The following is a 27,254-nucleotide window of genomic DNA, read 5'->3' on the forward strand; positions in this document are numbered from 1 at the left end:
TCCATAAGTAATCATTTTTATTAGGTTTTGACATTATGTTTCCATTATTTCTTTTTTTAAAATATAAGCTAATAGGGGTGCACACGCAACACCTATATGTGTGTATTTATATCATTCGTTATTTACATCACTTTCTTACATAAAAGGTAACTTATTATAAATACTGTTCTACAACTTACTTTTTTGCACTTAACAATATATCCTGGAGATAACATATTAACATACAGAGCTCCTCCCCTTCCTCTTGATAGCTCCATAGTACTCTATGAGTACTATATCAACTACTAGTTTATTCTAGTTTATTCAACTACTCCCCTCCTGAGGCACATTACTGTTATATCCAGTCTTTTTTGCTTTTATGAATAATACCCTAACAGCCTTGTGCATACATGATTTTATATTTTTCCAGTATATTTCTGAAACAGATAATAAGAGGCGGCATTGCTGAGACAAAGGGTAAATGTGTATGTAATTTTTCCTAATATTGCTAAGTTCCACTCTGTAGGAGTTGTATTATTCCTCATTTCTACCAGCAAGGTGTAAGAATATTTATAGCAGGATTTCTTAAGACCTCATAAGCATTAACCATTAAGGAAAATATTGACAAATTCAACTACACCACAATTTAAAACTTCTGTTCATTAAAAATATTATAAAGAGAAAAGTCATAGAATGGGAAAAATATCTGCTGCACACATAACTGGTAAAGAACCATTAAGAAAAGGGGCAGACAACTGAAAAGATGCCTCACAAAAGAGAAAATATACATGGCTAATAAATATACACAAAAATGCGCAACCATACTGGAATTCAGGGAAATGCTTAAGAATGGGTTGGGATATTAATAGGAAACTGCCAGACTGACAAAAGATTAAAAAGAACACCAATATCACATGTCAGTGAAATTGTAGACAAATGACACTCTCATACATTGCTGGTAGGAATGTGTAGCCACAGCACAAATCACTATAACATTATCTACTGATGTTGAATATATCATAATATGACCAATCAGCTCCATTCCTACAAATATACCCTAGGAAACTTAGGCATATGTGTACCAGGATACAATAATAATAATGTTTAGATCAGTGCTATTTATAAGCAGCCTGAAACTGGCAAAAATATAAATGTCCATCTAAGAATCAATTATAAAACTGTAGTCAGTTCATATAATGAAATACTATATTCTAATGAAAGTGAACAAATTTCAGCTACATATGACCAAGTGGATAAATATTCTAATGTATACATTCAAAAATATATATTCAGTGACTATTATGATTCAGGTACTATTCTAGATTCTTGGGATATATCAGTAAATAAAACAAAGATCCCTATCTTCATAGAGCTCAGTGAATTATATAGTATGTCAGAAGGTTATGAGTGCTATGGAAAAAACAGAGCAGTATAATGGGTGATTGGAAGTGCTAGGGGGTTGTAGTAGTAGTAGTTGGAATTTTAATGCTGGACTCAGTGTCTCATTAAGAAAGTGACATCTGAGAGATATGACTTAAAGAAAGTGAGGGAATCTATCATGCTAATATTAGAGTGAGAGCCCCAAAGTGAGGAATACATCTCAAAAAACTTAAAAAGTCTGAAATCATATGAGTACATATGAAATCACATATGAAATCTGAGAAAACTCAAATATTTAGAAATTAAACAACACACTTATAAATTACTCATAGGTAAAAGAACTCATAAAGGAAATATTTTAAAAATATTTTCAACTAAATGAAAAGGAAAACATAGTGTATCTAAATTTATAGATGCAAATCAAACAATGTTAAGAGAGAAATTTATAGCTTTAAACACCTGTATCAGAAATGAAGAATGTTTTTAAACCCACAATCTGAGCTTCCAAACTAAGGAAACTAGAAAGAGAACAAACTACACACAAAGCAAGGAAAAAGAAGAAAATAATAAAGATTAGGGAATAAATCAGTACAATAGAAAATAGAAAAAGAGAGAAAATCAATGAAACCAAAAGCTGATTCTTTGAAAAGTTTGGCAAAATGGCAAACCCTTAGCTAGACCAACCAAGAGAGAAGACAAAATTGACTAAAATCAAGAATTAAAGATGAGGCATCACCCAATGTTCATAACAGCAATGTCCACAATCACTAAATTGTGAAAAGAGCCGAGATACCCTTCAACAGACAAATGGATAAAGAACATGTGGTCCATACACACAATGGAAAATTACTCAGCCATCAGAAAGGACAAATACCCAACTTTTGCCATCAACATGGATGGGACTGGAGGAGATTATCCTAAGTGAAATAAGTCAAGCAGAAAAAGTCAATTATCATATGGTTTCACTTATTTGTGGAGCATAAGGAATAGCATGGAGCACATTAGGAGAAGGAAGGGAAAAATGAAGGGGGCGGAATCAGAGTGGGAGATGAACCATGAGAGATTATGGACTCCGGGAAACAAACTGATGGTTTTAGAAGGGAGGGGATAGGAGGATGGGTGAGGGTAAGCCCGGTGATGGGTATTAAGGAGGGCATCAAAATGAAACAATATTTAAGAATTAGTAAAAATATAATACCTATAAACTTAAAACTATAAAACATAACTGAAATAAATTATAGAAGAGCTAAATAAAGGAAGAGACATTCCATGTTCATGGACTAGAATATTCAATATTATTAAAATGGCAGTTTTCCCCAAGTTGAATTACAGATTCAACACAATCCTTATCAAATATCAGCAGACTCTGTTACAGAAAAGTTGACAAGTTGCTTCTACAATGTACATGGAAATACAAAGGGCCTAGAATAACCAAGGCCATTTTGAAAAACAGGAATAAAGTAAGGAATTACACTATCTGATTTCAAAACTCAAATAAAGGTAGACATTCAGAGTATAAGGATAGGTGTATACATCAATGGAACCAAAACAAGTGTCCTGAAATAAACCCTTACATTTATGGTCGATTGATTTTCTACAAAGGTGCCAAGACAATCCAATGGAGGAAATAATCGTCTTTACAATAAATAGTGCTGGGACAGTTGGACATGCATATTTAAAAATATGAACTTAGAATCTTTATCTCACACACAAAAATGAATTAAAAACAGATAACAGATCTAATTGTAAGAGCTAAAACTATATATATTCTAGAAGAAATCACAGGAGACTATCTTTCTGACCTTGAGTTCAGTAACAATTTCTTACACATGATACCAAAGTGCCCAAGTCATAAAGAAACAAATCGATAAGTGGAAACTTCATTAAAATTAAAAACCTTTGTGATTCAAAAGACACCATTAAGAAAATAAAAAATCAAGCTACAGACTGGAAGAAAATATTTGAAAATCATGTAACTTATAAAGTACTTATATTCAGAATACATAAAGAACTCTTAGCACTCAATACTAAGAAAACAACCCCATCAAAAAATGGGTAAAAGAATTCAATAGACACTTTATCAAAGAAGACATAAAAAAGGCTAATAAACACATGAGAAACATTCATGATTATTTGCTATTATAGAAATTCAAGTTAAAGCCACAATGAGATATCAGTACACACCCACAAGTATGGCTGTTAAAAAAAGGGGAATAACAAGTGTTGGTAAGGATGTAAAGAAGTAGGAATGCTCATACATCACTGATGAGAAAGTAAAATGATGCAACCACATTGGAAAACAGTTTGGCAGTTCCTCAAACAGTTATATAGAGTTACCATATGACCTAGAAACTCCATTCACTCAAGAGAAATGAAAACATATCCACACAAAAACTTGGACATGAATGCTCATAGTATTATTCACAGTAGCCAAAAAGTGGACAATAACCCAAATGCCATCAGCAGCGAAAGGATAAATAAAATGTGGTATTTCTATAGAATGGAAAAGTATTTAGTAATAAAAAGGAATGATTGCTGATACAGGTTACATGATACCTGAAAGAAGCCAAATTCCAAAGATCACGTATTGGTAAGATTCCATTAAATGAGACACCTAGATACAACAAATTTATAGAGATAGAAGGCTTGGGGAAGGCACGGGAGTTATCTACTGCAAATATGTTCATGGGAATTTTGCAGAGTGATGGAAATGTCCTAAAGACTGGATTGTACCAATGACTGCATAAGTCAATAAATTTACTAAAAATCACCTCATCAAATACCTACAATAGGTGAATTTTACCACATATAAATTACATACCTCAATGAAGCTGTTTAAAAATCAAGAAAATAACCTATTCGATTTCACAAAATGACAGAACAGAAAATAAGGAAAATATATTAAAAGACATAAAAGAATAATTAAATGAATGAGAGGATATAGCATATTCACCTTTGAAGATCTGAAGATTCATACTGTAAATATGTCAATTGTCTTCAATTCATTTAAATACTTGATGGCATCTCCGTCAAAATCACGTAAGAGAATGTGTGTGAGTATGAGTGTGTTTAACTTGCCAAGCTGATTCTAAAATTTCCATGGAAAAGCAAAGTATCAAAGTATACAAAACACTTTGGAATAAGAACAAGGTGGAAGGAATTGTTTTTTTTTTATTGTACCAGAGATCAAGACATTAAAAAAGCTAAACTGTCATACTAGTTCTGATATACTGATAGCCGAAAAGACCAAAGGAACAAAAGAGAGAACCCATAAAAACACCCATGCATATGTGAACACTTGATATATGACAGAACTAGCAATATAACAACAGTGCAGGGACATTCTCAAAATATAGTATTGGGATAAAGGGTTATTTATATGGTAAAAAACAAAACAAAACAAAACCTGAAATCCTATTTCATACCATATACAGAAATCAATTCCAGGTGGATCAAAGACTTAAATGTGAAACGCAAAAACATAAAGCCTTCAGAATAAGGAACAAAATCTTCCTGAGCTCATGTAGGGAAGGATTCATTAATCAAAGCACAAAAATTATGAAGTAGAAAGAAAAATTAATAGATTTTTATTACATACAAATGAAGAACTTTTTTTCATCAAAAGACACCATAAAAGGAATGAAATGAGAAGCCACAAAATGGAAATAGGCATTTTCAACACATATAGCCAACAAAGAGCAAGTATCCACAATAATAAAGAACTTGTACAAATTTATAAGAAATGCATGTAAGATGAGAGACGGAATTTGAAAATAGAATATTCAGGACATAAATCACAACACTTTACTACTAGCTCCCATTTCTCTGTAGCACTACTGAAGGTAAGTAGTGATCACTGAGATCTGCCATATCCCAGGGCTTTGGGGCTGAGCCACTGCTTTGATACAGGCCTAAAATGACCTCTGAACCAAGACTGCACCTGGACACAGATATGAACAGATGGAAAGATATTCAAGCAACATTTGTTAAATGGACAAAAGAACTGAACAGTCATTTCACAAAGGAGGCTATCCAAATGGTCAATTATGTGTGAGAGGGTTTCCAACCTCAATAGGTATCAAGGGAAGGAAGTTAAAACCATAATGAAACAAACAAAAACAAACTGAACTTAGACTCCTAAAAAATATCAATGCCTGCAAGACTGACAGACAGACACACACACACACACACACACACACACACACACACACAGAAGAACTGTCATAAAGCAAACTAAATGCAATATGTGATCCCTGATTACAACCTAAATTTAAAATTGAGAAATCTAATTAGAAACTGTATTATTAGATAGTATGTGTAATGTTGCTAAATTGCTTGAGTGATCATAATACCATGATTATACAGGAGAATATCTATTTTCTTAGAAGATACGTAATGGAAGTATTTAAGAGTAAAACCGCTTAATGTCTGAAATTTATTTTCAAATTGTTTAACAATACACAAACTACACAAACACGCATTCTAGTGTAGAGGAAATTGGTAAATGTACATGAAGGATGTGGGTGTACTATTCTTTCACTTTTTCTCTATATTTGAAAGCTTGAGGCAAACAAGACCTTACTAAACCCTACTCAAATAAGAAGTCATATAAGTGAATGCTAATTAAGAAAGGGAAAGATAATATGCTGAAATATAAGTAAATACCCATCAGATTGGAGTCTGACAATACCCAGTGTGGACAAAGACATGGAGCAACCTGAACCTTCTTCGCACGTGGTTGGTAGGTTTTTAACTTGGGACAATCCCTTCACAAAAGAGGTAACATCTATAAAGTTGAACAGGTAGGAATTCTTCACCCCTCAAGTCTACTCCTAGGTATATATACCAAGAAACTCCTGTACATGTGTCCCAAATACATGTACAAAAATGATAACAGTAACAGGACTGATATTTACAGCACCCCCCAATGGAAACAACCCACATGTCCAACTACAGTTGGACAAATAAATGCTGATATAACCATAGAAAGGAATACTATACTACAGTGAAAGTCAATGAACTATGGCTATACATTGCAGTATGGATGAATCTCACAAATTTAACAGTAGGTAGAAAAGGAAGACCCAGTAGAATACGTACAGTACAATTTATTGATATAATGAATGCTTAAAGACAAGCAGAACTAACGTCTAGCAATATGTATGGTTGGTAAAAATAGAAAGACATTATTATCACAAGTCAAGACAGTGGTTGGATCTGGAAGGTAGGGAGATGTGATTTCCAAAGAGCATACAGGGACTTCTGGAGTATTGGCAACGTTTGACTTCCTGACTTGACTGACCCTATGTATTACCTACTCTCTGGCATGATCCATTTCATTATTAGAAATATTGTTTTAGGGACACTTGGGTGGCTTAGTTGGTTGCATCTGCCTTCAGCTCAGGTCACGATCCCAGAGTCCTGGGATCAAGCGCCCCATGTTGGGCTCCCTGGCCTGCTTCTCCCTCTCCCTCCGCTCCCCCTGCTCATGCTCTCTCTCTCTTTCTCAAATAAATTTTTAAAAATCTTAAAAAAAATTTTTTTAAGTAAGTGGTAAAGAGGAGATAACTCAGTATACCAGGTTGAATAGTATCCCCCCAAAATTCATGTCCACCCAGAACCTCAGAATGTAACCTTATTTGGAAATAGGGTATTTGCAGATACAGTTGGGACAACCCCTTCACAAAAGATGAGGTCATACTGGATTAGAGTGGGTCCTAAATTCAATGACTGGTGTCTTTTTAAGAAGGCCACGTAGAGATGCAGACACACAGACATACATGTCACCTAATTGTAGAAACAGACACACAGACATACATGTCACCTAACTGTAGAAACAGAGATCGGAGTGATGCATGTACAAGGCAAGGATAGCCAGCAACCAGTAGAAATTGGGACGGGGCAGGGAACAGTTTCTTCCTCAGAGTCTCCAGAAGAACCAACCCTGTCAACATCTCAGTTTGAACTTCTAGCCTCCAGAACTGTGAGAGAATGCATTTCTGTTGTTTTGAGTCACCTAGTTTATGGTACTTTGTTACAGCAGCCCTAGGGAACTAATACAGATTTTGCACTGGGAAATGGGGTGCTGCTGTAACATATAGCTAAAAATGTCTAAGTGCCTTTGGAAATGAGTAATGGTTAGAGGTTGGAAGAACTTTTGAATTGCTTGACAGCAAAAGGTCAGTTACCTTAAAGACTGTCAGTAGAAATATGGGTGTAAATAGCAGTTCTGGTGAGTGCTCAGAAGTACAGAGGATAGTAGAGAAAGCTTCTACCATCTTCGAGAATACATATATCATCATGAACAGAACACTGCTGGAGATATGAGCATTAGAAAATGTACTTCTGGTGAGGCATTAGAAGGAAATGATGAACATGTTATTGGATGCTGGAAGAAAGGCAATCTTTATCATCAAGTGGCAGAAACTTGGCTGAATTGAGTTTTGCTGTTGGGTGGACTTCACTTAAAATTGGATATTTAGCTAAGAAGATTTCCCAGCAAAGTGTGGAAGATGCAGCCTGATTTCTCTTTGATGCTTATAATAAAATGATGAGAAAAGAGAGATAAATTGAGGAAGGATCTGTGAAAAAAGAAATCAGCACTTGATGATCTAGAGATTCTCGTGTATCTAAACAATGTGCTCTGGAAACAGGCCAATGGTGTGTGGCTGGACAGACTTTCACTGAAGAGGTTAGGTGTGTGACTCATGGATGCAATCAACCATCTCATCAGAAGCCAGCAAGAGAGGGTTATCCAGAAAGGACTGGAAACCCTTATAACTGATTATATAGGGTTTTTTTTTAAAGATTTTATTTATTTATTTGACAGGCAGAGATCACAGATAGGCAGAGAGACAGGCAGACAGGCAGGGAAGCAGGCTCCCTGCTGAGCAGAGAGCCTGATGCGGGGCTCGATCCCAGGACCCTGGGATCATGACCTGAGCCGAAGGCAGAGGCTCTAACGCACTGAGCCACCCAGGCGCCCCAGGTCTCTTTTTTTTTTAAGATTTTATTTATTTATTTGACAGACGGAGATCACAAGTAGGCAGAGAAGCAGGCAGAGAGAGCGGAGGAAGCAGGCTCCCTGCCGAGCAGAGAGCCTGATGCGGGGCTCGATCTCAGGACCCCAGGATCATGACCTGAGCCGAAGGCAGAGGCTTTAACCCACTGAATCACCCAGGCGCCCCTATATAGGTCTCTTGACATGCATGAGATCAACAAGGTTTTTAGAGAACTGCATACCAGCAGAAACCCCAGCCTGGTGCGAAAGTAACAAAGATGGGACAAGATGAAGGATGACTGCAAAGGCAAAGCCACACATGCAAAAGCAAATAAGGGTGGGGCTACAGCCACCTGGTAGTCTGAGAAGGTGGGGCTATCCCAGAGGACCCAGAGAACAAGACCACCCCTGGGGGCCAGAGGACAGAGCACTGAGCCCATTTCATTATTCTCAGGCTCTGAGACCGAGCAGAATTTGCCCTGTTAGGCTGTTAACTTGCTTTAGACCAGTAAACCCTTTATTTCTTCCTTTCTGCCCTTTCAGAGCAGGAATGCCGATCCTCTGCCTGTCTCACAACTGTATTTTGGAAGCAGATAATCTATCTGGTTTCACAGGTCTCTGGACAGAGAGGAATTCGTCTTAGGGTGGAACATACTCAGGGCCTTGCTGACACCTGGTTTTGATTATTTAGATAATGACACTTGAGACTTTTTGAGTTGATATTCAGATGAGCTTTCAGACTTAGACTTGATGCTGGAATAGGTTAAGACTTGTGTGGATGTTACAATGGGGTGAATGATTTTGTGTGTGAGATGGATATGAATATTTGGAGGCGAGAGGGCAGACTATACTGGGTTGAATAGTGTACCCTCAAAATTCATGTCCATGCCAAGCCTCAGACATGACTTTACTTGTAAAGGGGGTCTTAGGAGATGTCACGAGTCAGGATGACATTACATTGAATTAAGGTGGGCCCTAATTCAAATGACTGATGTGCTTATAAGGAGGCCATGTGAAGGAACAGAGACACAGACACATACTGAGATCACCATGTGATGACAGAGGCATAGACTGGAATGATGCAGCTAGCTAGAACGCCAAGGAATGCTGGTAAGTGCCAGAAGCTAGAAGATACAAGGAAGGCTTCTAGAGACCTTTGGAAAGAGCATGGCCCTGCCGACACCTTGATTTCAGACTTCTCACCACTGTGAGAGGCTAAACTTCTGTTGTTCTAAACCACTAGATTTGCGGTCATTTGTTATGGCAGTCCTAGAAAAAGAATCCAGTGATTTTAGAAAATTCTTCTAAGAAATTTTGTTGCAGAGAGAAGGAAAAACGACTGACGTACACAATAGGAATGGATCTCAAAAACATATGCTCAGTTAAGGAAGCCTTACAGAAAGAACACAAAGGATATCATTTCAATTATCTGAAGTTCTAGGACAGGAAAATCTATAGTAAAAAAAAACCAAAACACCAGTTGCTTCTGGGAAATTGCTGACAAGAAGTATGATAAAACTTTCTGGAATGGTGGTAATCTTCCACGGATTAGGTTACATAGATGCAGTGGTATGCTAGAAATGGCCCAATGATTAGACTCATGTCTTCCAGACTCCATTTTCAGTGATAACACTTTGGTAGCTTAAAAGTTGCCATGCAAGTATATACACCATGGAAACTGGCAAATGGAACAAATCAGAGCCTTTTTACTTTCTGGAGAGCCGGCTGTTAAACATTTGCCAATACATCACTACAAAAATGTATACACTGGTCAAAAGTTCACGGATGAACACTTGAAATTTGTGCAGTTCATGACATGCAAATTTTACATCAAAAGAAAAAAATTTAAATATTTAATTCCAGTTAACAATATGCATACTGAAGCATTTAGGGGGATATGTATTTACATTGGCAATTTCTTTTTATTTAGTTTTAAAAAGATTTTATTTATTTATTTGACAGACAGAAATCACAAGTAGTCAGAGAGGCAGGCAGAGTGTGTGGGGGGGGAAGCAGGCTCCCTGCTGAGCAGAGAGCCCAATGCAGGGCTCGATCCCAGGACCCTGGAATCATGCATGACCTGAGCTGAAGGCAGAATCTTTAACCCACTGAGCCACCCAGGCGCCCTTGGCAATTTCTTTTAAATACATCAATAAAGTAAGATGGATTGATAGATGAATGGAGGGATAGATATGTGATAAAATATTAATGATAGAATCTAGTTGGTGATATAATGGGTGTTTGTGATAAAATTTTTTCAACATTTCTGTGTGTTTGAAAATTTTCATTAAAGACTACGGAAACATCATTTCCTATATAGATATCAAAACAATATTAACATATGTATTTAATTCTATCATTTTAGTATTTCAATTTTTAAAACAAGTGCTACTCATTACAGTACAGTGAAGGCAGAGAATCTAACATATTGTTAGCTCAAGTAGCTAAACAACTGAAGGGCATTTTTGTCTTTATCAATTTTTAAAAAATATTTTATTTATTTATTTGACAGACAGAGAGATCACAAGTAGGCAGAGAAGCAGGCAGAGAGGGCGGGGGAAGCAGGCTCCCCGTTGAGCAGAGAGCTCGATGCAGGCCTCGATCCCAGGACGCTGAAGCTGAAGCTGAAGGCAGAGGCCAAACCCACTGAGCCACCCAGGAACTCCTGTCTTTATCAGTTTTTTAAAGATAGCTCACGGTAGGAGTATGCACACTACGGAAACCGTCAGGTAGTAAAAAGCATATTAAAATCCTGAAAGGAGGGGCTCCTGGGTGGCTCAGTCAGTTGGGCGTCTGCCTTCAGCTCAGGTCATGATCCAAGGGTCCTGTGATCAAGCCCCGCATTGGGCTTCTTGCTCAGCAGGAAGCCTGCTTCTCCCTCTCCCTCTGCCTGCTGCTCCCCTTGATTGTGCTCTCTCTCTGTGTCAAATAAATAAATAAAAGCCTTTTAAAAAATCCTGAAAGGAAAGAAGCAATACTGGGGATAACTGACAGATCCCTTGGGAGATAATAGGGCTAGGATCCAGCACAAATGTGTAAAGATTAACTTCAGGCACAAAGGATGTACCTATACCACTGAGTTGAGGTGGAAGAAAATAAAGACTCAGGATGCAGAAGTTAGCAGAGTCAGGCAGAAAGCAGATGAAGGCTCTTATCAATGACAATTGTTCCTTTGAAATAGGAAATCTATCTGCTAAAAATGATGAAACAGTAGGATGGAAAGAATAATGAATATCTAAAAGAGTATATGGAAGGAATGAAATGGAGAGCAGACCAGGGACCAGGAGATAGACTGCTGAACAAGGAAGAAGGCTCTAGACAAGATCAGACATGAGGAAACTGCAGAGGCATTAATCAGTAAATTATACAATTGTTCTCTGGTAATGCTGGAAAACTATCCTGCAGAAATAAAGAAGGCAATTAGTTGGATTGATTCAGGGTTGAGGTTTTTGCCAGTCGGGTATGGCACACAGACAAGGAAACAAAAAGAATGCTTCACTGGCAAGAACATGAGTAAATAATGGGTGAGGGGGTCTAAGTAAGATGTGGAAGGAAAAGGAGACAGGAAGGGAATGACAGATTGGGAGAAAATAAAAAGGTCAAGGAACTGGAGATTTCAACAGGGTTGAAGAGAGTTACAAGGGCCAGAAGTATAAGAAAAAGGCTGTGGTCAGAGTAATATACTGGGGTTAAGAATTCAGAGGAAGTTTATTTCTAGAGATGATGTATATTGTTTTCCCACTGACTTAAGGTTAGAAGATGGGATATGTGTTACTCCCCCAAAAATGTTTTTCTCAAGATCAAGCAAAATCAGAGGCAGCTGGGTGGCTCAGTTGGTTGAGCATCTGCCTTCAGCTTGGGTCCTGGGATCAAGTCCCATATCAGACTCCTTGCTCAGCTCCTTTTCCCTCTCCCTGCTTGTGCTCTCTTGCCCTCTCTCTTTCTCTGTGTCAAATAAATAAATAAAAACTTAAAAAAAATACCACAAAATCACACTTAATAAACCAAAAAAATCTTCTCAAATCCCCTACACAGATGCTATGATCAAGACCACTGATGTTCACATAAGAACAGACCTAGATTTAAGTCCTAGCATGGCCACTTATCAACTGACCTTGAGAAAGTTGCCTACCTCCTCAGAAGCTCAATTTCATTATCTGTAAAATGGGTATAATACTGCCACCATCTTGTAGGGTTATTATGAAGGTTAAATGAGCAAACATACAAAATGCTTAGCACAATGAATGGCACAAATAAGCCCTCAAAAATTATTAGCTATTAGGAATTCTGTTTCTATGTAAGAAGTAACCATACCTCACCCCTACCTCTGGCACTGAATACAATTCTAAAACCTGGCAAAAATTCAGGGAACATTTGATGACTGCAAAAATTACATAGTAGCAGGTGGAACCGGTGAGAATTCGAAATAACAAAGAACCCATGCCCAGACACAGCATGATCAGTTTGCTGAAAAGTAAACAGAAAGAACAAAAAAGAGTAGAATAATAGAGAGCATTTAAAAACCCTTATATTTAGGGCGCCTGGGTGGCTCAGCGGTTTAAAGCCTCTGCCTTCAGCTCAGGTCATGATCCCAGGGTCCTGGGATCGAGCCCCGCATCAGGCTTTCTGCTCGGCGGAGAGCCTGCTTCCTCTTCTCTCCCTCTCTGCCTGCCTCTCTGCCTACTTGTAATCTCTGTCTGTCAAATAAATAAATAAATCTTAAAAAAAAAAAACACCCTTATATTTATAGTCCACTGGTTTTCCACAAAAGTACTAAGACAATTTAACTGGGAAAGGATAGTCTTTTCAACTAAAGGTGTCAGGACAATTGAATACCCATAATAGATTAATGTAACCCTAACTTTATATGACGTGTAATTCAGCAATTAATTCAAAATGGTTCATAGACCTAAATGTACAAGCTAAAACTGTAAGTCCTGCAAAAGAACACATATGAGAAGATCTTTGCAACCTTGGGTTAAAAAGAAATCTTAGTTATAGGACCAAAAGCAAAAGTCATGAAAAAAAGTAAATTTGACTTCACCAAAATCACAAACTTTCAAGCTTCAGAAGATATTGTTAAGAGAGGTGACATCAGTGAAAATGGCAGAGTATGGACCTCCTGATATTTTCTCCTCCATAAAAGCAATGAGAACACTGTCAAAAACCATCAGGATCAGCTTCTCCAGGTCTCTAGAAATTAACCAAAGGCCTGCAGCAATCTGGGAAATATGTATTCAATAAAAATAGCTAAACCTCAGCAAGAATAATAAATTTTGTGGCATTTTAACTCACCCTTTCCTTGTCCTTTTTTTTTTCCAGGTCCGTGGTAACCTTGAAAACCAACAATGTGAAATCACAGTGAAAACCAGCAGCCTGGCAGCTACCAGAGAGGGAAGAACGGGGCTGGAATTCCTCCAAAGCACCACTGTCAGAGAACAGTCATCTAGGTGGCCTTTCTCGTGGTTTCCTAGAAGATTCCACAGGCAAGGCTCTCCTTGATGTAACTCAAAGTTCACCAACCAGTGCTCAGGGCCTTCTTCCCCAGAACTTTTGTTAAAAATAAGCAAAGGCAGGAGATGCCTGGGTAGCTCAGTCCATTAAGCATCTTCATGCTTAATGTAGATGACCTTCAGCTCAGGTCATGATCCTGGCGTCCTAGGACCAAGTCCCACATCAGGCTCCTTGCTCAGCAGGGAACCTGCTTCTCCCTCTGCCTGCTGTTCTCCCTGCCTGTGCTCTCTCTCTCTCTCTCTCTGACAAATAAATAAATAAAACCTTTAAAAAATACTCAGAGGCAGTTGGTGAATTCTTCCCCTACCTGAGTTGGTGGAGTTGGGATAAACAACAGGTTAACCAAAAACGCCTAGACAGAAATTTCAGGGAATGGAATGTCCTTAGAGGGCAGTGAAAAGCTCCAACATATTCCCAGGAATCTAGAAGGCCACACACGTGTACATGCCTGTCCTCATGGCTGGAGCTGTATGCATGCTCAGGAAAAACTAGAAAAAACCCTAAGCTCTTACCTGACTAATCTTAAGTCTCCGCATAAGCAGGAAGTGAGGGTTAAAATGGAGTTATAAACTGCTTGGCTGACTATGGAAGATGTGCTCAGTTTGCATACAAATCCTCCAGGACTAGGAAATCCCTTAGTTCTGGGAAGAGTACTAGTTCTAGGAATAATTAAAACACTGTGTTAGGTAAGTTAAAGAAGGTCACATGGTCCCATTTATAATGAAATGTCCAGAATAGGCAAATCCATAGAGAGGAACAATAGAATAGTTGCTATCTGGGCTGGGAGAAGAAAAAGGGACTGAGAACCATCTCTCGGGTGATGGACATGTTCTAAAACTAGATTGTGATGATGGCTGACCAATTCTGCAAATTTACTACAAGTCACCGAATTGTACATTTAAAATTAGTGAGTTTAATGCTATGTCAATCATAACACAATAAACAAGTGGGGGGAAAAAACGACCCAACTACATTCTATAGTAAACTCATTAAAAAAATGAAACTTACTTTCAAATATAGTAATATAGATAGGATAAAAGTAAAATGGACAGAAAGTAGTTCTAGAATGTTGGAGTAAGGACCTTGAAAATCCGCTCTTCCATAAACCCAAAACTCATTAAAAATTAAACTTTTGATAAGCCTGGAAATTAAATAGAGGCATATAACAATAGGAAGAACAGTTACTCAAGAAAAACAGCTGATTCTCACTAAGAACAGTAAGATTTACTGCATTTCAAAATTTCTGTAATCATGATTTCCTCTCTCCAACTTTGCAGTAGCCTTGAAAGCCAACAATCTTGCAACTGTGGTAACTGTAAATAAAACAGCAGCTTAGCTGATATTATAGGAAGTAGAGCAGTTCTGAAGTTCACCAAAAGCCCCATCCTAAGAGAACTGTCACTGCTTGACCAGCCTAGTACTTCACTGAAAAGCTATAATCCGAGGGTTTGTCTTTGACTTGGTTCACATCTCACTCTGCAGGAACAGCCCAGCCCTAAGGCATTTGTCAAAAACGTGAGGGTTGTTCAACACTGTAGCTGCTTGAGAAAGCATTACCAGTTGGGGCTAACAAGAGAGGATGACAAAAAAGTTAAAAGAAGACACAGGGAATGAGCACACACTTACGGTTTTCAAAAATATACTACAAAGCTATAGCAATGAAAACAGCATGGTACTGGCATAAAGGCAGACATACAGACCAATGGAACAGACTAGAAAGCCCAGAAATACACCCTCACATATATGGTCAACTGGTCTTTGGCAAGAGTGGCAGGAATACACAATGGAGAAAGGATAGTCCCTTCAGCAAATGATGCTAGAAAACTGAATCTCCACATGGAAAAGAATGAAATGGGGCCCTTATTTTATACCGGTTACAAAAGTCAATTAAAAATGGATTGAAGATTGGGGGCACCTAGGTGGCTCAGTGGGTTAAACCCTCTGCCTTCGGCTCAGGTCATGATCCCAGGGTCTTGGGATCAAGCCCTGCATCAGGCTCCCTGCTCAGCGGGGAGTCTGCTTCCCCCTCTCTCTCTGCCTGCCTCTCTGCCTACTTGTGATCTCTGTCTGTCAAATAAATAAATAAATAAATAAATCTTAAAAAAAATTTTTAAATATTTTAAAAATGGATTAAAGACTTAAAAAGAAGACCTGAAACTCTAAAACTCCTAGAAGAAAACAGAGGAAAATCGTCTTGACATTGGTAGTGGTGATGATTTCTTAAATATAACTACGTAAGCACAGGCAAGAAAAGTGAAAATAGAATAGAATAGAAAATATATCAAACTAAAACCTGCATAGCAGAAGACATAATTAACAGAGTGAAAGACCATATATCCAATAAGGGGTTAATATCCAAAACATATAGGGAACTCCTACAACTCAACTTAACTATATTGGAATTCAAAATTTTTAAGATTCATTTATTTGAGAGAGAGAGAAACAGAGAGAAAGCGTGAATGGGGGGAGCGGCAGAGGGAGAGACTCTTTAAGCAGTCTCCCCACTGAGTACAGAGCCCAATGCAGGGCTCAGTCTCACAACCCATGAGATCACGACCTGAACCAAAAGCAAGGGTTGGACACTTAATCTACTGAGCCACCCAGGGACCCCTGGAATTCAAATTTTTTAAAAATATTTAAAAATTAAAATAAAAAAACCTGGGGCACCTGGGTGGCTCAGATGTTAAATGTCTGCCTTCCGCTCAGGTCATGATCCCAGGGTCCTGGGATAGAGCTCCATATCGGGTTCTCTGCTCAGCAGGAAGCCTGCTTCTCCCTCTCTCACTACCCCTGCTTAGGTTCTCTCTCTATGTCTCTCTCTGTGTCAAATAAATAAATAAAATCTTAAAATAAAAAAAATTAAAAAATTTAAAAACCTGATTAAGAAATGTGCAAAATATTTGTATAGACATTTCTCCAAAGAACATATACAAATGGCCAACAGGTATATGAAAAGGTGCTCAAGAGCATTAATCATCAGGGAAATGGCAATCAAAACCACAATGAGATATCCCCTCACAACTGTTAGGATAGCTAACATCAAAGAAAACAAAATATAACAAGTGTTGGTGAGGATCTGGACAAACTGGAATCTTCGCACACTTTCAGTGGGAATGTAAAATGGTGTAACTACTACAGAGATCATTTAGGTTTCTGCAAAAGATTAAAAATAGAAATACCATGTGATAAAACAACCCTACTGCTAAGTATTTATTCAAAGAACTGAAATCAGAGCCTGCAAGAGATATCTGTACTTCTGTATTCAGCGCTATACTGTTCACGACAGCCAGGATGTGGAAATAACCTAAATGTCCATCAATGAATGAAGATAATGTGGTATATACATACAATGGGATATTATTCAGCCTTAAAAAAAGAAGAAAATCCTGCCACCTGACAACACAGATGAACCTTGAAGACATTCTGCTAAGTGAAATAAGCCAGGCACAAAAGGACAAATACTGCCAACTTATGTAAGGTATATAAAATAATCAAACACATAGAAGCAGAGAATATAATGGTGGTTGCCAGGGGCTGGGGGAAGGGGAAAATGGGGAGTTATTATTCAAAGGTTATAAAGTTTCAGCTGTGTAAAATGACTAAGATCTAGAGACCCACTGTACAACATTGTGCCTATATTTAATAATACTGCATTGTATACTCAAAATTTTGTTAAGTGTTCTTATAAAAAAGAAAGAAAAATAGGGAATGAGATGTCCATAAGGGACTTTGAGAAGTTCAGACATACTCCTAGGACTCTAGAAGGTAACAAACATGTGCTGGGCTATGTGTGTGCTTAGGAAAGTTAGAGCCTGAGAAGTCACTAATCTCTCACCTCTGGCTAACCTTGAGGCTCTGAACAAGTAGGAAGTGAAGTCTAAGGCACAGCTGCAAACTGCCTGGTGGGGCACTGAAGGAGGGACCCAACACACACACCATCAACAAAGGCTGGTAGAACTTTTTGGTTCAAGGTACTTAAGGAAAACTTTCTCCACTCATTAGTGGACCACTCTGCTAACTGAACAGACTTCAGCAGCTGCACATGACAAAGAATTCAAATTTACAGCATTAGTCTAGGACAGTCACTATACAAATATCAAGAACTAACCCTGGGTGTGTGAGGGAAAATGATTTTCAGAATTGTCACATTACATTATTTTAACTGACTCATTTGCACCAAAAAAAATGTTAGATTGCTATGGACTAAATATTTATCCCCCAACCCTCAACAAGTATTTTGAAACCGTACTGGTGATGTGATGGTAATAGGAAGTGAAGACCTTTGGGAGGTAACTGGGATTAGATAAGGTCATGAGGGCTCGGGATCAGTACCTTTATAGAAGTCAAGAGAGAACTTGCTTCCCCTCCCTGTTCTCTGACATGTGAAGGTTCAACAAGAAGTTAGCAGTTGCAACTTGCAGCTGCAACCCAAAAGAGGGTTCTCACCAGAACCTGATCATAATGGAACCCTGATCTCAGACTTCCGGCCTCCCGAACTGTGGGAAACAAATCTGTTGTTTATAAGCTACCCAGTTGATGGTTCTTTGTTACAGCAGCCTGAGTTGATTAAGACAAAGACATTGAAAAAAAGGGAAAGAAAAGGAGAATATGGCCCATACACAGGAAAGAGAAACAGTCAATAGAAGCTTTCATGAGATAGCACACTGGGTTTCTCAGACAAAACTTTTAATCAGTTGTTGTTAAGTTCTTCAAACAATTAAAGAAAACCATGTATAAAGAACTAAAGGAATGTTTCAGAATGCCTTACCAAGTAGGGAATAAAAATAAAGAGACAGAAATTATAATAAAGAACTAAATAGAAATTCTGGAGTTGACAAGTACAGTAACTGAAATGAAAACTATACTAGAGGGGCCCAACAGAAGATCTGGGCTGATAGAAAAATCAGCAAACTTGAAGGTATGTTGACTACTCATCTAAAGAAGATTACTTAATCTGAGGAGCAAAAACAAGAAAGAATAAAGAAAAAATTACAGCCTTAGAGACCTGTGGGCAAGCATCATGCACACCAACATATCCATAATGGAAATCTCAGAAGAAGAAAGAGCACAAAGAGTATTTGGAGAACTAATGCCTGAAAACTTCTTAAAACTGATGAAAAGCATTATCTACACATTACAGAACCTTGACAGAATCCAAGTAGGAAAAACTCAAGGGACCTATTTGGAGTCTGTCCAAGAGACATTCAAACATGTAGCCAAATTGTCAAAATCAAAAGATGAAGATTGAATCCTGACTGTAGCAAGAGAGAAGAAACTCATCATGGATAAGGAGTTCTAAATAAGATCAACAGTTGGCTGCTCAACATGGCCAGAAGGCAGTAAGATGACATATTTGGTGTGCTAAAAGAAAAAGACTACCAACCAAAAACTTCAGTCTGGCAAAAAACTATACTTTAAAACTAAAGGAGAGGGGTGCCTGGGTGGCTCAGTTAGTTAAGCGTCTGCCTTGGGCTTGGGCCATGATCCCAGAATCCTGGGATCGAGTCTCAAATCAGGCACTCTGCTCAGAGGGGAGCCTGCCTCTCCCTCTCCCTCTGCCTACTTGTGCTCTCTCTCTCTCTCTGTGTCAAATAAATAAATAAACAGACAAACAAAAAAACTTAAAAAAACAATGGACATTGGGGAGGGTATGTGCTATCGTGAGTGCTGTGAAGTGTGTAAACCTGGCGATTCACAGACCTGTACCCCTGGGGATAAAAATACATTATATGTGTATTAAAAAAAAAATTTGGAAGGGGAGGCGAACCATAAGAGACTATGGACTCTGAAAAACAACCTGAGGGTTTTGAAGGGTCAGGGGTGGGAGGTTGGGGGAACAGGTGGTGGGTAATAGGGAGGGCACGTATTGCATGGAGCACTGGGTGTTGTGCAAAAACAATGAATACTGTTACGCTGAAAAAATAAATAAAATGGAAAAAAAATAAAGAAGAAATTAAGACATTCCAAGATAAGCACAGACTAAAAGAATTCATCACTGTAAGACCTACCCTGTGAGAAAAACTGTAGGGAATACTTCAGGCTGAAATAAATGAAAGCTCTTCAGGAACTCAAAAAAAAGAACACTATAAAAAGTTGACTATATAGGTAAACATTAAAAAAAAACACATAGTATATATGTATTTGTCTTTGCAACTCGATTTCTTGTCCTGACTTAGGAAATAACTACATAATAAAATAATTATAATACTACGCTGATGAGCTTAAAATCTATAAAGATGTAATTTGTGTGACAGTAATAGTACAAAGGAAGAAGGAGAAAACAGATAAACAGGACAAAGTTTTTGAGTATTTCTGAAATTACATCAGTATTAATACAAACCTTTTTTTAAAAACTAAGATGTTAATTATAATCCCCAAGACAACTATTAAGAAAGCAACTAAAAAGATAGTAAGAGAAGCAACATGTTAATTAAAATTATATACTGGAAAAAACTATTTCATGTGAAAGAATAAATGGAATAACAGAGGGGAAAAAAAGAGATCGAAGACATGCAGAAAACAAAGAGTAAAATGGCAGACCAAATCCTATTTTAGCAAAAGATTCCAATTACATAGATTAAATATAAATGAACTAAACACTCAATTGGAAAAGTAGATTTTAAAAAATGGAAAACACAACCTAACTATTTGCTGTCCATAAGGGATACACTTTAGGGCGCCTGGGTGGCTCAGTGGATTAAAGCCTCTGCCTTCGGCTCAGGTCATGATCCCAGGGTTCTGGGATCAAGCCCCACATCGGGCTCTCTGCTCAGCAGGGAGCCTGCTTCCTCCTCTCTCTCTGCCTGCTTCTCTGCCTACTTGTGATCTCCATCTGTCAAATAAACAAATAAACTCTTTTAAAAAAAAAGAGAGAGATACACTTTAGGGGCGCCTGGGTGGCTCAGTCAGCTAAGTATCTGCCTTCAGCTCAGGTCATGATCCCAGGGTCCTGGGATGGAAGCCCTTGTTGGGCTCCCTGCTCAGCCGGGAGCCTGCTTCTCCCTTTCCTCCCTGTTCGCTTGTGATCTGTTGCTATCTCTGTCTCTCTCTCTCAAATAAATACAATCTTTTCAAAAAAGAGAAAAAGATACACTTTAGACTTTAAAAAAAGTTGAAAATAAAAGGACAGAAAAACATGTTCCATGCAAATAAAGAATCAAAGTAGAGCAGGGTATAAGAAATTCTTCATTTTTCTTATTTCCTTGGTAAGTCTAGCTAAGGATTCTGAATTTTGTTGATCTTTCTGAAGGACCACTTTTGGTTTTGCCTATTCTCTGTATTTTTAAAAATTATTTATTTATTTATTTATTTATTTATTTATTGCTCTAAGCTTATTATTTTCTCCCTTCAGTTTGATGTGGGTTTAGGTTTCTCTTTTTTTTTGTAGTTTCTTTTTTTTTTTATCAGGACTTTACGTTTTTGGAGAAGTTACAGGTTCACAGCAGAATTGAGGGGAAGGTACACAGATTTCCCACATAACCCCATTCCCACACACGTATAGCCTATCCCATTATCAATATCCCCCATCTGAGTGGTACAGTTGTTACAACTAATGGATCTACATTGACCCACTATGATTACACCAAGTTTACAGTTTACATTATGGTGCACTCTTGGCATTACACAGTCTAAGGATTTGGACAAATTTTTCTAGCTTTTTAAAAAAAAAATTACAGGTCTTAAGATGAAAGTTTTTGGTTATTAATTTAAGAGCTTTCTTCTTTATTAGTATTTATTAGTATAAATTAAATTTATAACTATAAATATCCCCCTAAGCCCTGCTTTTACTGCATCACATAAGTTTTGGTATGTTAAGTTTTGTTTTCATTCACCTCGAAGTATTTTCTAATGTCCCTGGTGACTTCTTTTTGATCCATCAGTTATTCAGTAGAGTGTCATTCCATTTCTGCATATTTGTACATTTTCTAAATGTCCTTCTATTACTGATTTCTAATTTCATTCAACTGTGAATAGAACTGGCAAGAGTGCACATCTTTGTCTTATTCCTGATACTGAGGGAAATATTTCAGTCTCTCACCATTTATTATGAAGTTAATTACTAACAGAATTATTAACACAAACATATGGCCAATTTATTTCTGACAAAAATATGCAAAGGCAAATAAATAGTAAATAAAATAAATAAAAAAATACTCTCTTCAACATACGGTGCTGAAACAACTAGAAACTCACAGGCAAAAAAGTGAACCTTAACCTAAACCCCACACTTTATATAAGCATCAAGACAAAATAGATCATAGATCTAAAGGTAAAATATACAACCATTAAACTGTTTAAAGAAAAATCTTATTCATAATCTGCTGTCAGACAAAGAGTTCTTTGACATAAAAAAAGTATGATCTATAAAAGAAAAAAACCTGATAATTGGATAACTGGATTACATCAAAATTTAAAACATCTGCTCTGAGGCAAAAAAAACCTTGTGTACTAAAAACTACAAAATGTTGCTAGAAGAATTCAAGATACAAATAAATGCAAAGATACCCCTTGTTCATGAACTGAAGACATAGTGTATCATTAAGATGTCAATATTACCCAAAGTGCTATACAGATTCAGTATAATCCCTATCAAAATCCCAATGACATTTCTTCCAGAAATAGAAAAATCCATCCTACAATTCGTATGGTGTCTCAAGGATTCCTAAATAGTGAAAATCTTGAAAAAGGACATAGTTGGAGGTCTCACACTTTCTGATTTCAAAACTCACTACAAACCTATGGTAATTAAAACAGTGTGGCACTGGCAGAAACACAGATATACATACCAGTGGAATAGAATGGATAGCCTAAGAACAGACTCATATTTATGGTCAAATAATTTTTGGAGAGGGTGCTAAGAACATTCAATGGGTAAAGGACAGTCTCTTCAACAAGTAGTATTGGGAAAACTAGGTTATCAACATGCAAAAAACAAAGTTGGATCCTTACCTTATAACATATATAAAAAATTAACTCAAGATGGACCAAAGACCTAAACATAAGGGCTAAAACTATAAAATGCTCAGGAGATAACATAGGAGAAAACCTTTATGACATTAGATTTGGCAATGATTTATTGGCCATGACACCAAAAGCATAGGTAACAAAAGAAAAAAACTGACAAATCAGACTTCACCAAAATCAAACTTTTGTGCATCAAAGGACACTATCAACAGAGTGAGAAGGCAATTCATGAAATGAGGGAAAATACTGGCAAATTATTGATCTGATAAGGGAACTAATATTTAGAATATACAAAAAAAAAATCCGACAACTCAACAAAAAATAAACAACCAGTTTAAATAATGGGCAAAGGCCATACACAGACATTTTTCCAAAGAAGGTACACAAAAGCCAAAAAGCACATGAAAAAGATGCACAACATCACTAGTCATTAGGGAAATTAAATCAAAACCACAACAAAATACCACTTCACACCTATTAGGATGGCTGTCACAAAAAAGAAGAAAAGAAATTAAGTGTCGGGCAAGGGTGTAGGGAAATTGGAATCCTTCTTCATTGCTGGTGGGAATGTAAAATGATACAGCCTCTGTGGAAAACGGTATGGTGGTTCCTCCAAAGATTGAACACAGAATTGCATATGATCCTGCAATTCCACTTCGGGGTATATATGCAAAAGAACTGAAAGCAGGGACTTGAACAGACACTTGTACATCCAGTCTCACAGCAGCATTATTTACAATAGCCAAAAGGTAGAAGCAGCGTAAGTGTCTACGGACAGACAAAGGGATAAACAAAATGTGGTAGGTACATATAATGGAATATTATCCAGCCTTAAGGAAGGAAGGAAGTTCTGACACATGGATGACCTCGAAGACATGAAGTGAAATAAGCCAGACACAAAAGGACAAATGTATGATTCCACTTATATGAGGCACCTAGGGTAGTCAAATTCACAGAGACAAAAGGAATGGTGGTTGCCAGGGGCAAAGGGGAGGAGTATAAGGGGAAAGGTGTTTAATGGGTACAGAGTTTTAGTTTGAGAAGAGAAAGAATTTCTGGAGATGGATAGTGATGATGGTTGCAGAACAATGTGAATATACTTAATGCCACAGAACTGAAAACATGGTTAAAATGGTCAATTTTGTATTAGGTATATTTTACCATGATTTTAAAAGTTTGTTCTGCAAAAGACACTGTTCAGAGAATGAAAAGATAAGCTACAGACTGGGATAAAATATTTGCAAATCATATATCCATCAGAGAACTGCATTTAGAACATGTAAAGAACTCTCAAAAGTCATGAAGAAAATACACAACCCAGTTAAAAACCAGCACAAGATTGGAACAGACACTACAGCAAACAGGATACAAAGATGGCAAATAAGCACATGAAAAGATGTTCAACATCATTAGCTACTAAGGAAAAGCAAATGAAAACTATGATGAGATACCACTGCACGGCTACTAGAAGAACTAAAATAAATACCAACAATACCAAATGCCGACAAAGATGTAGAGCAACTGGAACTCTCATACATTGCTGGTGGGAATGCAAAATGGTTCAGCCATTCTGGAAAATGGTTTGGCAGCTTCTTATAAAGTTAAACAAACACTTACCATATGACCCAGTAATCCCACTCCTTATTTACCTTAGAGAAATAAAAATTTATGTTCACACAAAAACCTGTACAAAAATGTTTGTATCAGTATTATTCATAGTCACAATAACCTGGAAACAGCCCAAATTGCACTTCAATGGGTAGGTGGATACACAAAGTCTGGAATATCCACACAATGGAATGCTACTCAGCAAAATGAATGAACTATCAATACACACGACTTAGATGACTCTCAAAGGCATTAGACTAAATGAAAGAAGCCACACTTAAAAGATGTCGTGCTGTATGATTCCATCTTTATGACATTCTTTAAAAGACACAACCATAGTGATGGAAAATAAATCAGGGATTGCCAGAGATTATGGGTGAAGTTGGGGGTGACCATCAATGGATGGGATGAGGGACTTTTAGAGTGATCGAGCTGTTCTCTATCCTGATTGTGGTGGTGGTTACATGAATTTACATGATTTACATGATTTACAATTCATGGAATTGTACACCAAGAAAAAAAAAAGAAAGAAAAACAGACAATTTTATTGTAAGTTCATTTTTAAAATAAAAGAGAATATTGCTATTATACCATCATCATCATAATAGTTCTACTTTAGTGATTAATAAAAATATTCAGAATTAGTTGTGAAATAGAATCCAAAAATCATTAAGGTCATTTTATGTCTGGTACAATAACATAAAGGTATAGAGAAAAAAATCAACAACACTAAATGTAAAAGTTTTGCAACTAATAACTCCTCTCTTTAATATTCTTTATCAGGATAAATGGCTCCCTCTGGATCATTTCCTATAAACATTGTCATATACTGAATATGGAATTAAATAAGCACTCAACTCAGAAGTCTGGGACCCTAAGTTACATTCCTAAATCTAACACTGTAAGAAAACTCTCGACTTGCCTTTTGTGCCTAATTTTATCTTCCTCTTCATTGAGGTCATGTACTTGTCTGCACTTGTCTTTTTGTGGTATGCTGTGAAGGTTTAAAGCAAGGAGTTTCAAAGATAGGAAACAGAACAGATTCATATACCACCCACCCACCCCAAATACCAGGTACTGCTCTAAGTGAGTTACATGTATTGCCTAATGTAGGTATTATTAATATTCTCATTTTACAAGATGAAGACACTAAAGTGGAGGGTGGTAACTTGCCCAACATCTTACAATAAGCTAGCTAAGTGGGGGAGCCAGGATTTTTCCAGCAGTCTGCCTCCAGAGCCCATGCTCTTAATCAGTATACTAGGGCTCTCCACAAGAGGCTGTTCACTTGTTGTTCTTTCATTCCTTCCTTCACCACTGCTCTTCCACGTCTGTGGTCTCTGTCTCTAACAAAGCATTCATTCATGCTCACGGCCTTTACCTGCCTGCCACCTGAGTGTCCGTGATTCCCACGTCTATGCAGCCAGCTCTGACCATTCCACTGAGCTTCCCTGCTGCATTTCCAACCGCCTTCTCAATATGTGCATTGAATGATTCTGCCATTCTTACCATTTCTTACATGTTTCAAATTGAACTCATCTTTCATCAGAAACTCCCCATAAAGACTTTCTTAATTTTGCCAGTTGTTAAAAAGTCACACAGGCTTGAAAACATCTGGGTTGTCTCTGACCTCACCTTCGACCCTCCTCCTTCATTCTCAGGCAGTAAGTCTAACCAGTTCTTCCTTTGTGATGTCTCTTATAACCACATCTACCTCTCTTTCCAATACCACTGCCATCATTCTAGTCTAGATCTCCATGCCTAGATGACCATAATGCCTCCTAAATCATTCTCGCTGCTTTCAGTTCTTTCTCTGTCTCATCCTGGTTTTTTGGCCACCAGATTCATCCTTTTCAAATACTGCTTTTATCTGGTTACTCCTGGCTCAGAATCCTTTCACCATATCCAAACTACCTGAATAACTGACTCTGTACAGGTCTCTACTACCCACCAAATAAAGTCTAAAACTTTTAGCTACCTTACTAACCTGGTCTTTCACAAGAGCCCCAAACATGCCATAGTGTTCATACCATCTGCTGCATATGAATTGCCTTTCCTTCTCCTTACTACAGAATAGGTAGTATTAAAAGAGCACTGAAATCTTACCTCCTCTGAGAGGCCCTCTTCAGTTATGCCAAAGCACGGTGGCCTTTCTCTCCTCTGAACTCCTGTAGCACTTAACAACTATATGCAGTGTTGTCGCCAAATGTTACATGGCTCTCTCTCCAACCAGACTGTAATTGCTACAAGGTCAGGAACGACTTCCTAAACTTCTGAGTGCCTCCCACAGTGCCTAGCAAAACTTATCTGTTAAACTAATACTTTCTGGTTAAGATGCATACCATTTATCTATGTATTTTGTGCTCATTTACAGTTCAGCCCAAAGACCCTTCACAATCAAGCCTCACCTCCCTTTCCAGTGTCACCCCCTCTCATCCCCCGCTGTGTCCCATACTTCCTGCCACAATGAACTTCTCATTGTTCCCTAGATGCACCATGTCCTTTCGCAGACCTGTTCCTGTTCACCTACTATCTGTAATGCCCTCTTACCTTATTACCTGACAAATGACTGTTGCTCTATCAAGGCTTAGTACAAATGTCAACTCCTGACTCCCCACAACTCGACTTCCATGTTCAATGTTCTGTGCTCCCTTAGCATTTTATTCACATCTCTGTATCAGTGATTTCCATGTGGTATCACAACTAACTATGTACGTATTTGTCTCTGCCATGGGCATATACATTCCTCAAGGAGACTGATCGTTTGTCCTTCCCCTACTCCCTTCACTAACTCTTCATATTTAATGTC

The 27,254-nt window shown here is 37.7% G+C and overlaps 1 protein-coding gene across 2 annotated transcripts in view; it reads right to left on the reverse strand.

Annotated features, from left to right (window-relative positions):
- RBM41 (RNA binding motif protein 41) overlaps window positions 1–27,254 on the reverse strand; it is a 56,546-nt gene that overhangs the window by 24,632 nt on the left and 4,660 nt on the right. The window contains exon 5 of one of the 2 annotated variants that reach the window (XM_045996079.1): window positions 25,368–25,439. The exons of the other annotated variant lie outside the window; for it this stretch is intronic. Within the exon in view, the coding sequence (XP_045852035.1) occupies window positions 25,368–25,439 (72 nt within the window). The remainder of the gene's footprint in view (window positions 1–25,367; window positions 25,440–27,254) is intronic. 2 annotated transcript variants of the gene reach the window in all.

Source organism: Meles meles, chromosome X (assembly GCF_922984935.1).
Source record: "Meles meles chromosome X, mMelMel3.1 paternal haplotype, whole genome shotgun sequence".
Taxonomy (NCBI): Eukaryota; Metazoa; Chordata; class Mammalia; order Carnivora; family Mustelidae; genus Meles; species Meles meles.